Here is a 13,925-nt window from a genome sequence, read left to right on the forward strand (position 1 = left end):
ATTATTTCATTTATATACTTCCTTTTTTATGTATTTATTGTACATATTATATATGTATATATGGAGAGAAATTTATCTTATCCAAAACAATGAATACATTCTAATAAAGCATTTCACGACGTGCGTAACGAGATAATTTATTATATATATTTACGAACATCAGTGACAAAAAGATATAAATAAAATGTAACTTTATACATAAGATAATAAACTGAGTGAATTGTAATATCTGTAAATAATTTTACTTTGAATTAATATTCTTTCCTTCTTTCTCTTGTCTTTTGGTATTTATTATGTTGTAAGTAAAAAATAATGAAATATGGTTGAAATATTCTATTTTTTCTTGTATATTTATGTTAAGGATTTAAAGGTTATATGGCGTGACGTTGACTTGAGTCAGCTACTCATAGATATATGTGAGCAAATGAGCGTATCTTTATTCTTGAATTATATCGATTTCAAGAGTATGAACGAAGATCATACCAATAAAAAAAGAGTAGGGGAGAAAAGGAATTATCAACCATAAAAATGACCGATTACATAGAGGAATATCTTGCTAACAGTTTATATCACAGTCACATCATGGAAGAAACCAGTAATAAAATATGAAATTGTTTGGTTAATTCATACGTTTTGACATAGCTATTTTTTCACGTTTGATTCATTTATTACAGATATTTCACTTTTTTCACTTGTTACTGAAGATGGCGTACCAATTAGAAAATTATTTATCAGTAACTTAGCAGAGAGGGTTTGTATATATATTTTTAACATTATAATGTTTTCCTGATATATACAAATCAGTGTATTTCAAATCTAACAACAAAGTGTTTCTTTTTTAGACATCGTTTAAAGATCTTATAAAATTATTTTCCAAGTATGGAAATGTTGAAAGTTGCTTCTTGCGAAGAAATCAAGGAAACAGTAACTATGCGTTCATTACGTTTAACAGTGTAGAAGCAGCCGCAAGGTAAACTTCAATTCCAATAAACATGAAGATGAAATTACAAGTAAGAGGATTATAGTTTTGATGTTATACGGTGATTCGTAGTGCTAGATATGATGAAGGAATAAGATTACACAACAGAGATTTAAGAGTCTTGGCAGCTGATTCGTGGCATCAACCAGATAGCATAGAAAATCAATGTTATAACATAAAAGATAAATCAAAATCTAACAAACTATCAAACGATATTGTATATAATTTTGATTACATACAAGATGACATTACAGATACTAATATTCAAACATTAAATGACGATTGTTTAATTCATATTTTTCTTCAATTGCCTATTATAGATAGAATTAGAATAGAAAGAGGTAAGCACATAAATTTTTTTATAGTGTTATTATTGTTTTAAATTGTATTTTAATATTTAAATTTTATTTATATGTAGTTAGGTATATATATTATACACAAAGTAAATACAAAATTTTTTCAATAATTGTAGTGTGCAAAAGATGGAAAGCATTAAGTCAAGAGTCCTGGAGTAGTGTAAAAAGACTGGATTTATCTATGTGGGGCTTATCTGGCTTAAATCGAAGAGAAATTAGTACATGTACCATTCGCAAAGTATTACTGCGATGTGGTTCATATTTAAACGAAATAAATCTGTCCATAGTACCATATCCTTTACGTCAGAGTACAGCAACTATTGTTGCGAAACTATGTCCTAACTTACAAAGAATAGATATTACTGGTATTGTCGTTTCTGCATCTGGTATCAATTCATTAATCAATAATTGTCACGACATTACAAAATTTAGTCTTGGTTCTACCACCTACATTTGTGATATAGATCTACAAAAATTATTTAAAGTGAATCCAAAGTTACGATATTTTAAAGCGTATAGCAGTAAAATAAGCGGGCGGTGTTTACTATATTTGCCATTAGAAACAATGGAAGAAATTGTCTTAGAATATTGTACCTGTCTTCAAGAACATCTGTTAGCACAAGTAAACTTCTCAGTTTGTTTTATTTACCTATTAACCGTTTGAGTCCCAGGGGTCTTTGAAGAAACAAGGTCGAAAAATCCCGAACAGCGCGATAGCGCTTGTCAGAATCTATTGCGAAGAGAAACAAGCGGCACAATAGCACTAGTCACATTTGCTACTTTATGAAATACATCTATATTATTATATATGCGTACTATTAGTTTATAAATATTTCAAGTTTTGTTAAATAAAAATTATTGAGAAGATAACAATGGAATATAAAATACCGTCAGTCGTCCGTACTGGGACTTTTCGACACAAAATCTAAACAGCGCGAGCACGCGGCTTGGGACTCAAACAGTTAAAAATTCTGATTTTAACAAACAATGTCTACTTTTCAGGCATTTGCGAAATTACAAAACTTGAAATCACTTACGATGAATAGATGTATTGACATATCTGGTAACGTTATCCAGGCTATCGGTACAAATTGTACAAATTTAAAAACATTAGAGGTTTCCTGTATTTCGTTTTTATTACAATCTAACGACATGTTACATATTGCGCAATTGACTAATCTTGAAGTGCTGAAAATCAGTATGAATGCGTTAGTCACAGACGAATTTTTTTCTAATTTGGCATCAAAATGCCTGCGACTCAAATATCTAGACATTGCTGGTAAGTCAAATATCATTTGAAAATAATTTACGTGTAATACACATAATTTTTTATCTGTTGCAGAATGTTTGCTCGTTACAGATATTAGTATAGCTGCTGTAGCAGCATTACCCAAATTAGAAGTATTAATAATCAACTATTTAGGATTAGTAACCGATATAAATTTACAAGATACGTGCAACTTAAAACAGCTAGAGTGTCGGGCTTGCAAATTTACAGATAAAACAATGATTAATTTTCTTGAATACGCGCCACAGTTGGAATTACTAGATCTATCAGGATGTCGGGATATTACGAATGAAACGCTAAAAGAAGCTGCCACGGTTACGGTTAATCGAACTAACAACACCATTTTGAAAATATTTGTCGGCGGAACTTCAGTAGATCTTAGTACATTTGATAAAGTATCACCGTTTCTTCAAATAGTAAATATTGATCTATCTAATAGAGAACTCTAAGTAGAGGTAGAGAACTCTACCTCAATCTAAATCAAAATACTGTGTATTATAGCGACGTGCTCAAATTAATGTTAATAAAAACAAAATTTATTACTTTGCATTTAGTGAGACAAATTAATATTTTCATAAATATAGGTAGTGTATATTTTATTTCTAATATTCGGATTTCAATGCATAAAGAGTATGCTTCAATGTAGGATAAATTTATTCTTTGAATAATTACAACATTTAGACAATGAATCGATACAGCGGCAATTATTATGCACAAATTTGCAACAAGGAATATCCATATATTTTTAGTAAGTGCCAGAAGTAATTATCCTTTTGACAATTAAAATTCGCTGTTCGGTGAATAGAATCTTTTTATGGTTGTATGTTAATAATATCTTACATAATTTTCTTAACAGGACTTATCGAAAAATGTTTCTTTCTGTTTACGATATATCACGAAATATAGTAAATAGCATTACGCACATTGTTATAGGACATATAAACATAATATGAAAGATCAGTTCTTGAGCGTCTTACGCTTAGGCACATAAGTGGATATTCCCACTGTGCTTGCAAACATCACAATACGCTCGTAGTACACTCCGATATTTTTTTAAGCCAAATCGGAAAAAGGCTAACACCTAAACTGGCGATCGCACATGTAAAAAAGTAATGGCTAAGCAAACATGAATATCTATGGGGTTGATATACTATAACTAGAACCTCCATACATATATATAACGGATCTTTCTCATTATTCTCAATTAATAATTTCATTACGACACTTTCGATAGGAAACAAAAATCGTAACGTATAACGTTTACATACAATAGAATAAGAATGCTTATAATATTGTTATACTATGTACATATAGACATTTTTTATCGGCACATTACAATGATAAGCGACTATGTCTATGGATTGTACAATATTAAACATCTGTCTATTATTACGGACCAAATATTGTTCGACTAAGAGAAACAACTGATAATTTGTAACAAAAAAGAATTATTGATTTCTACGTTTGTAGTATTTTGATTGAACGCTTTGTTTGAATAAAGGTTCAAGAAATTTCAACCTTTTTCAAATTGTTTCCCTTAATCATAGATACAATAAAAATTATTATCATCTTTTAATTACATATAATTGTTGAAGTATGTGTAAATACGAACGTAGCCAGACAGTGGCTCCGAATCTTTCAAACACAGTTCGCAAAAATTGCACAAGAAAGACTTGATTCACAGCTATACAGTACATACAATCATGTATATTCATTATCGTGTGAACACATGGACGCGCATCAAAGTTATGTTGTTAATTTCACCTATGAAGTGTAATGTTTCAGACCGCGTTATATGTGAGAAAATACGATAAACGTACGTATTTTTAAAAAGATATGGGTCTAACATGCACTATTGAGAGAAGAGATAAAATATTTAAAAAGGGATTTGTTTATCGTTTTTTAATATATCTTCCTTATGATTTGAAAGTCTCACATTAGCTGATGTTTAATAAAATAGTATTTCATAATTATTGTAACCATATTATACAACAATTATAATAAATATTATAGTTGATGATACAATTTTTATATAACGGTATTCTAAATACATTATCATCATCATTATTATTATCGTGAAAGATTTATAACTTTTCAAAACAATAGAAATACAGAAGTTTGTATCAATTTGTTGAAATACTATTTTATTTAACTATAATTTGAAATTTTGTTCAATCGCGGACTGATGTTTCATAAAAGATATCATAGCATTCTCACAATGACTAAATAAAAGTTCTTTTTCAATGTGTGAATAATGCTCTACGAATGTCAGGTACAAATGTTATACTAGTAACTTGTTCTCTAGTTAACACTTCTCTCTTCAAATTATGTCTTCATAAATCCGATGCCCATATGTATCCTAATATCATCATAGGAAACACAACTTGCCCATGAGTGTACAATAAACGTTAAACTTATAAGGATAATTGTTTATCTTACATACTTTCAACAGAATCATAAGATAAAGGTACGAAATACCCGGAAAACGAAATAAAGATCAAGCACAGTGACGCGTTGCATGCAAATATGTCAATATAATATTTCTGTACTTCACGATAATCGTATATACATTAAAAACGATCATATTATTCAACCATGTTCTAACACGATTGTTATCGCGACTTCAAAATCAGACTGTAACGTACGATGAAAAATAATTTAATATCAAACAAAAATTCGGCACTTCACGTAAAATACATTCTGATACAGTTAATAACTAAAAGCTTATAAATTACATTTAAATCACTAAACACGATTATTTAAAAAGGAATAAATCAGTACGTATATCGAACGTATATATACGTATATCGAAACCTATATTAATACTCTTAAGTTCTACTCGATAAATGCTGTCGCTCAAATGGTTTACGAATATTTGAGCAATATTATATAAAATATAGTAAAAGAAAAAACTATCATAAATTCTACTAAATAAGTCTGTTTTCAAAATCGCGAAAGATTTTCGTTTCATGAATTATTAGAATACTAAAAAAGAGAAAGAAATGAAATTTATGAACGTCACTGTTTATATTAATCTAACGAAAAGAAACGAAAATTTACTTAAGAGTACTGAACGCGTATATAGGTAGTCAAGTATGTAAGAGTGACATTTATTCAGGATTGTACGTTCGCCAAACGGGTTGGAGTAGTTGGTTGTAGATCCATTGTACGACATACCCAACCAGCGATATCTACATTTTCAGATTCAGCTTTTTTTATCCATTCGTGGTTCTAAGAATAAGAAAAAAAGACCAATTTAGGAAAGACAAAAGAACAATAATTGTTTCATTTAAATAGACAGCCATGTGAAATAAAACACATACCATTAACGTTTTTAAATCTGCTCTTTCGGCAGGATTTTTCTTTAAGCAACGATCCACAAAATCTGTAAAAGCATCACTGAAGATACCAGCAGGCAATTTTGGTGGTGGTTCATTTACAATATAATCCAACAATTCAAATATAGCCATTGGTCTTGGGCTACCTGTATCTATAAAAAATATAAAAAAATAAAATGTATAAAAGATTCCATATAATAGATACAAAAAAAAAAAAAAAAAAAAAAAAAAAAAAAAAAAAAAAAAAATAGTAAACTAACTGTGTCCAGGTGATTGCGTTGTTGGAGTAGAAGCATTATTTGTAGCAACATTTTCCACAGGTGGTTGACCTGGTGGAGAGTTGAATATCGCAGCTAAAGTTTTTTCATCAGGAGGTGGAATTGGATACATTCCAATTGCCATTTCCACAAGTGATAATCCTAGGGACCAAATATCACTTTGTACAGAGTAATGTGTGCCTTGTAATCTCTCTGGCTAAAAATGCAAATATTCATATCAAACATTTTAAGGTGGAACTACAGAAAAGCTACCTCATCTCCAATTTCAATAATTTTGAGATATGTCACATAAATCAGCATTTTGAACAACTTTTTCCTATACATATAACTGACGGTCTTGCTTATTGTCCGAGATGTTTACAACAAACTTTTGGTACCATTACATTGAATTCTGCCTATAGATTGTGAGTCTGCGATTCTAAGGTTTTTCAATAGCATGAAATAATAACAAGTTAGTTATGAAAATAATAGACCAATAAACAATTGATATTATTTTACTTAAGCATTGCCGACCTCTTTACGACGTTGAGAAGTCTAACCCAAACCCAATACATTCATGATATCCATTATTAATTGAGTTATAAATTATAACAGACATATCTTACAGCGTCGCATATGCAGTTGTGCATGAGACTTTAAGCTCACGCAACTCTCGTTTATAAACAGAAGGTAAGATGCCAGCGACCGGCAACCATTACTGACACCTATGCTGCCATACAACTATAGGTAGAATTCACGCAATGGTACTGACAGATTTTTTACGTATAGGAAAAAGTTGTTCAAAATGTTGAGTTTTACAACGTATGCAAAAATCATTCAAATCAGAGATGAGATAGCTTGTCTGCAGTTTTACATATTTTAATATTCCTTATATATGCATGATATTTATTAAAATTAAAGATAATAATGCAATTATAACTATATAAATTCTTACCGACATATAACTTCTCGTTCCAACAAATGAATTAGCCATGGAATCAATTAATTGCCCGGAGACACCAAAATCACAAATTTTTATTTCTCCAGCACTATTTACCAAGATATTGCTTGGTTTTACGTCTCGATGCATAATTGCATGTTTATCTCGCAAATAGCTCAAACCTTTTAAAACCTGTGACAGAAAACAAAATTGTAATCAACAAGTAGAACAAGGAGGCCATGAAAATGTCTGCCATTAAAAAAGCTGAATTCTGAAAAAAAAGAAAGAAAAAAAACAGATTTTGCAAAAGTACAATAGCATTATACTTAATGTGGTGAATTTTATATATTTCGAAATGTTCCATGCAGCAAATAAGGTTCTAAAAAAATCACCCAGTCAAATCAGTAAGAAAAAGCTTACTGATGAAGAAATCAGGGAACTTCAACAAGAATTGACAACACAAGATCATATGATTCCTTTAGAACAGTTATGTAAGAAATTAAATACCAATGTAGTTACTGGTCTAACTAAAGAAGAGGCAACCAAAGTTTTTCTTGAAGTGGGTCCAAATGCTCTGACACCACCAAAAGTAATTCCGGAATATATCAAACTTATAAAGTGTATGTTTCATGGATTCGCTGGTTTATTGTGGGTCTGTTCATTATTATGCTATATTTTGTATGGAATTAGCATGGCAACAGAAGGTGAGGGTGGTGGCACAGGATGGTTAGGACTTATTATTATGCTAATCTGCCTATTTTCTGGTTTTTGCTCGTATATACAAGAGAGCAAAAATATAAAGGTAAACAAATCACTCGTTGTTATACTGCGGATGTTTATGCATTTACAGGAAGGTTAATCATGTTAAAATGCACAGAGTGCATATAACTTACAAAACATCTAAAGTATGATATTAATGGATCTTTTTCTATAATATCTTACAGGTGATGGAATCTTTTCAAAAAATGGTTCCAACTTTTGCTATGGTAATACGGGAAGGTGTTAAAATGCGGATTCCAGCTGAAGACATAGTCCCAGGTGATTTAGTGGAAATTAAAACTGGGGATAAAATACCAGGCGATATCAGGATTATCGAATGTCAAGGACTTCGAGTCGAAAATTCGAGTATCACTGGTGAAAGCGAACCAGTGCCTCGTACAGACTATCCTACGGACGAGAATCCCTTAGAATCCTCTAATGTTGCCTTCTTCTCCTCTTTTGCTGTGGATGGCACTGGTGTTGGAATTGTAATGACTACTGGTGACCAAACAATGATAGGTCGTCTTGCTGGACTTACAACATACCTTGAAAAATCCGAAACTCCAATAGCCAAAGAGATCAAACATTTTGTTCAAATAATCATCACTATTGCTGTATTATTTGGGGTATTATTCTTTGGCTTATCATTGTTACTTACTCCCAACATAGTGAAAGCATTCACTTATTTACTTGGCATCATCATAGCCAACGTGCCAGAAGTTTTATTGGTAACTGTTACTACAAGTTTGACATTAACAGCCCAAAAAATGGCTAACAAGAATTGTTTGGTTAAGAATTTAGAAGCAGTGGAGACATTAGGATCCACATCGATTATATGTTCAGATAAGACAGGAACTCTTACGCAAAATAGGATGACCGTGTCCAATGTATGGGTTGGCTTCACCAGATATAATTGTCCCCCTGATCAGATGTTAGGTATTGAGAAAACTTTACTAATGGAGAAACCAGCTTTCCAAGTGATACTTAAGAATGCCACCCTTTGTTTACGGGCAGAATTCACCACTGAATCTGTCTTACTGAAACCAATCGAGGAACGAAATGTGATTGGTGATGCTTCTGAAACAGGTATCCTCAAATTCTGTGAGCACATCCACTCAACAGAGCCATTCCGAGATATGTATCCAAAAGTTGCAGAAATTCCTTTTAGCTCTATAAATAAGTATCACATGTCGATACACAGAGACAGCAATGGATATATTATAATCCTGAAAGGTGCTCCAGAGGTGATCTTGGAGAAATGCACTCACATACTGACCACAGAAGGAGAAACAAAAGAAATGACACCATTAGACCACTCAATATGTCGACAAGCTTGTGAAGAATTAGGCTACCTGGGTGAACGTGTGTTAGCATACTGTGATCTTCATCTGCCCAGTTATACTTATGGTCTAAACTATGAGTTTAACACTGATTCTCCAAGTTCATACAATTTTCCTAATGAAGGTTACAGATTCGTTGGATTAATAAGTCTCTTAGATCCACCAAGACCAGCTGTTCCTGAAGCTGTGAGAAAATGTCGCACAGCTGGTATCAAAGTGATCATGGTAACAGGCGACCATCCGGTAACTGCGATGGCTATAGCGAAAAAGGTCGGTATAATAAGTGAAGGACACGAAACTAGGTACGAGCGTAAGTTGATACAGAGCAAATCGTATTCTCAAATAACCAATTCTGACGAACACGCGACTATCATTACCGGTTGCGAATTACGGAATATGGACACTATAGAATTAGATAACCTTATAAAGAAGTACCAAGAAATCGTTTTCGCAAGAACATCTCCGCAACAAAAACTATATATTGTGGAAAGTTGCCAGCGATTGGGTGAAATTGTCGCAGTGACTGGCGATGGCGTAAATGATTCACCAGCATTAAGAAAAGCAGATATTGGCGTGGCTATGGGTATTACTGGTTCTGACGTAGCGAAAAATGCAGCCGATATGATCCTGATGGATGATAATTTTGCATCGATCGTAACTGGTATTGAGGAAGGTAGATTGATATTTGACAATCTTAAGAAATCCATTGTTTACACTTTGACGTCTAGTGTGCCTGAAATGTTGCCAATGTTGAGCAGTATTCTATTCGTCATTCCTTTACCCTTTATTCTTGAGATGATCCTCTGCATAGATATAGGAACGGATTTACTTCCTGCTATAGCATTAGCATATGAAAAAGCCGAATCCGATATCATGTATCGGCCACCGAGGAATCCTCAATACGATCAACTTGTAAACAAACGTTTAATATCTGTAGCCTATGGTCAGATTGGAATGACTCAATCTTTAGCTGCATTTTACACTTTTTTCCTAATTCTTATGTTAAATGGATTTTTGCCTGATCGTTTGCTAGGATTAAGACTAGATTGGGAAAATAAGTCAATTAACGACTTGCAAGATTCTTATGGTCAAACTTGGACCTATGATACTAGAATGGATTTATTAAATGAAGCTCGTACCGGATATTTCTTAACTATCGTTATAACACAACTTATAGATTTGATAATGTGTAAAACGAGAGTTAACTCGATTCTACAGCAAGGAATGGATAATTGGTTTTTAAATTTTGCCTTCATTTTCGAAATTATCTTAACTGGTATATTGCTATATGTGCCAGGAACTGAGAAGATATTTAAAACCATGCCATTGAGTTCTTATTGGTACTGGCCATGTTTACCACTTGGTGCATTTCTTTGGATATATGACGAATTAAGAAGACTATGTATTCGAAAGATTCCTGGTGGAATTATAGAACAGGAAACTTACTACTGAATATTTGCCTAAAGTTCATAACTAATGTTGAAGTAATTCAATTAATGATGTCATCATGGTTTTGTTTATGGAATGCTATCAATAAGTATAAAAGCGACAATTGTATCCTTAAGCAAAATAGGGTAGAATAACATAAAGTGAATGTACTTACTGCTGAAGTAATTGTGCTTAATATAGGTTCTGGAATTCTTCCGGCCTTTTTCAGTATTAAATCTAATGAACCACCATCCATATATTCCATACATATACTAATTTCTCCATCACTATAATAGGCAAAATATTTTATATTTAATGTAAATATGTTAATGTGTTGAATATGTTAACTTTGTAGGTAATTACTATATTAGATAAAAACGTCATACCTATAGAAAGCACCATAAAAGCCAACTATGTGTGCAAAATTGCACTCATGCAGAACTTTCAGTTCTCTAATTATTTGTTTCTTAATGGCAGGTTTGACTTCTAAATGTATTAGCTGAAATTATGATCATTATAATACAATAAATTTCAAATTGAAGCAAATAAACACATTGAACATAGATAAGTCACACCTTTCTTGCCATTATAAGTCCATACTTTTTGTGCCTCACTTTCATGACAACACCGCCATTACCAGCACCAAGTTCTCCAAGCTTTTCAAAATCTTCATCACATAATTCTCCGACCTTTTCTTTTTGACCTAAAAAGCTTTCTAGCCTCTTCTTTTGTTCCTCATCCATTTCTAATTCCTTTAATCTTTCTTGAATGGCATCTATGCTCATCTTTCCCATAACTCCGCTGTAATTGAAATAAATGAAAATTAGTATTTGCATATACTATTGCAAATACAATATCTGTCTTTAATAATGAAAATTTTAATGAAATAATTAATTACTCTGGAATTACTGGTGGCTCAGAATAAATGGGTAATGGTGGTACTGGTGGTGACGGTGACACAACTGGAACTGGTTCTATCGAACCAGGTGGTAGTGTCAAATTTAACTTGTTTTTTGACATTTGGATTGCAAGGTTGAATAACTATTTTTAACAATTCTTACAAATGTTACACTTGTCAATAATGTTATTGTAGATTAAATACAGCTATCTAGTCAATCGAAAATTTATTCGATCGAAAGTTTTCCTAATCGTATTTCTAAATTATAATACAATACTACAATATACAATCATATACGTTCTCATCATGAATTTCATTCGAAAATTTTGTAAGGAGTAGCCCCAGCTCGAAATGTTGTTAAAGCTGAACTGTCAGTCTCCGATCTGTCAAATTCTTTGTTTAATTAGATTTTTTAGCGAGCAACGAAAAAATGTATATTTTGTTTAGAAAAACTGTTAATTTAATAACAACAATCACGAAATAGCACAAGTATGCACATTTTTTACAAATATTGTGCAAATAAGAAGAGGTTATACGAATCTTCCCGGGACAACGACAAACACGTATATTACTCGTTTAAAAAGTTCCTAGAAATAAATTATCTAAAAATTGCAATAATTTGACCTAATACAATAAGACTTCAATTAGAATACAATACTCTCTAATACCATTAATATCAATGTAAACATATAAATAACCATTCATTAATTATAAATTATTATTTAAAATGTGATTAATTTCCACAATCAAGAATTAAATTATTCAAACATAGAATTATATAAAGTATGTAAAACTTTCAAGTATAATTCAAAATAAAATTATATATTGAAATTATGGTCTAATCTAAGCGTACTTGTATCATATTTAATTAAAATAAAGTAAATAGTATTGTTTATGGTTTTTTTACTCGACATATTTTAGGTTGGTAGTACGTGCGTCACAGGAAATGTCTTTCTAGTTTCTAGTTACACGCGTGATGCGTTTTCCTTTAAAATCGTGCTGTTAAAAGGTATGTATGACCTGTATAATAACAATTTTGGAATCTGCTTACATCTTCGATTTCATTTTTACAAGTTCATTAAAACCCTGAAATCTCTAAAGACGTGATACCAAATAATAATATTGTGGAAAAAGTGTAACAAAAATATTTGGTAAACGATAATTATCGGGGACCAAATATACGTGATGGCAGGGTTAAGTCGCGACAGCTATTGTAAAATGCCAATGTGAAAAATTATCATCGACTTCTGTAGTTTCAGAACACGATGGGACGTTACTCTCACGAACCAGTAAATGCGAGCAAATCGTGCAAAGCCCGTGGATCGAATCTGCGAGTGCATTTCAAAGTAAATAAAACAATAACTATATTTTAGAAAACTTAACCTCATAGCCTAAGTTGTGTTTACAAAATGCTATACTGGAATGGTTCGTTTTATGTAATAAATTTTCTAGTTTACTCCTATTCTATGTTCTAGAATACGCATGAAACAGCACGTGCTATTAAGAACATGCCCCTGCGAAGGGCGCAGAAATACCTAAAAAATGTGATTGAACACAAGGAGTGTGTACCATTCCGTAGATTTAATGGTGGTGTTGGCAGATGTGCACAAGCAAAACAATTCGGCACCACACAAGGTAAATTACAATAAATAATTAATAATTTACTAATTGCCCCTAATACTTAAAATTATTTTTATTATCTTTAAATTCAGGTCGTTGGCCCAAAAAGTCAGCAGAATTTTTACTCCAGCTGTTAAAAAATGCTGAGAGTAACGCTGATGCCAGTGGACTAGATCTTGACCGTCTTGTAATTAATCACATTCAAGTGAATCATGCCCCTTGTTTACGTAGGAGAACATACAGAGCTCATGGTCGCATTAACCGTACGTATTTAGAACATTCATTTAAAATATATGCATTTCACAATTTAATCAATAGTTCAGTAAAATTTTGTATGTTTCCATAGCTTACATGAGTTCACCATGTCACATTGAGGTAATTTTGACTGAGAAAGAAGATTTTGTAGTAAAGAGTCCGGAAGAAGAGCCATCAAAAAAGAAACTCAGTAAGAAAAAACTCGCCAGACAAAAGGAGAAAATGATGAGGGAATAATTTTAAATATTAGCTCGATATTGAATGTATAATGAAAAAAATGAAAATTACATTGGTCTCTAATTTTTTCACTTCATTTCTATCCTTTTTCATTATCATGTATGTACATTTTTCTTAACAGAGAAATAAATAATTTAGGCCAAATTCTATTAAAATTTAATAATATTTCTATAATAATAAAATTTAAGATAAAAATCTAAAAGGATTATGGGTACACTATAGAGGAAAAA

The 13,925-nt window shown here is 31.8% G+C and overlaps 4 protein-coding genes across 4 annotated transcripts; 3 read left to right on the forward strand and 1 right to left on the reverse strand.

Moving 5' to 3' along the window:
• The first annotated feature begins 146 nt into the window (after positions 1 to 146).
• LOC100650090 (SCF E3 ubiquitin ligase complex F-box protein pof2) lies at positions 147 to 4,140 on the forward strand. Its single transcript, XM_012313335.3, has 8 exons — positions 147 to 298; positions 371 to 595; positions 675 to 751; positions 843 to 970; positions 1,052 to 1,320; positions 1,452 to 1,957; positions 2,338 to 2,614; positions 2,678 to 4,140. The coding sequence occupies exons 2-8, from the start codon at positions 529 to 531 to the stop codon at positions 3,070 to 3,072; spliced, it is 1,719 nt and encodes a 572-aa protein (XP_012168725.1). The 5' UTR covers positions 147 to 298; positions 371 to 528; the 3' UTR covers positions 3,073 to 4,140.
• Positions 3,260 to 12,159, reverse strand: LOC100649968 (dual specificity mitogen-activated protein kinase kinase dSOR1). Its single transcript, XM_003398666.4, has 8 exons — positions 11,584 to 12,159; positions 11,261 to 11,486; positions 11,072 to 11,184; positions 10,861 to 10,972; positions 7,174 to 7,350; positions 6,222 to 6,435; positions 5,947 to 6,113; positions 3,260 to 5,854 (listed from the first exon to the last, which is right to left on the reverse strand). The coding sequence occupies exons 1-8, from the start codon at positions 11,703 to 11,705 to the stop codon at positions 5,738 to 5,740; spliced, it is 1,248 nt and encodes a 415-aa protein (XP_003398714.1). The 5' UTR covers positions 11,706 to 12,159; the 3' UTR covers positions 3,260 to 5,737.
• LOC110119661 (sodium/potassium-transporting ATPase subunit alpha) lies at positions 7,344 to 11,253 on the forward strand. Its single transcript, XM_020865273.2, has 2 exons — positions 7,344 to 7,960; positions 8,103 to 11,253. Exons 1-2 carry the CDS (start codon positions 7,514 to 7,516, stop codon positions 10,707 to 10,709), a joined length of 3,054 nt encoding a protein of 1,017 aa, XP_020720932.1. The 5' UTR covers positions 7,344 to 7,513; the 3' UTR covers positions 10,710 to 11,253.
• Positions 12,160 to 12,506: 347 nt separating the features above from the next.
• Positions 12,507 to 13,758, forward strand: LOC100649851 (60S ribosomal protein L17). The gene is made up of 5 exons (XM_003398665.4): positions 12,507 to 12,592; positions 12,837 to 12,929; positions 13,059 to 13,218; positions 13,296 to 13,466; positions 13,550 to 13,758. The coding sequence occupies exons 2-5, from the start codon at positions 12,849 to 12,851 to the stop codon at positions 13,693 to 13,695; spliced, it is 558 nt and encodes a 185-aa protein (XP_003398713.1). The 5' UTR covers positions 12,507 to 12,592; positions 12,837 to 12,848; the 3' UTR covers positions 13,696 to 13,758.
• The last annotated feature ends 167 nt before the right edge of the window (positions 13,759 to 13,925 follow it).

The sequence above is a fragment of the Bombus terrestris genome, chromosome 11, assembly GCF_910591885.1.
Source record: "Bombus terrestris chromosome 11, iyBomTerr1.2, whole genome shotgun sequence".
NCBI classification, from domain to species: domain Eukaryota; kingdom Metazoa; phylum Arthropoda; class Insecta; order Hymenoptera; family Apidae; genus Bombus; species Bombus terrestris.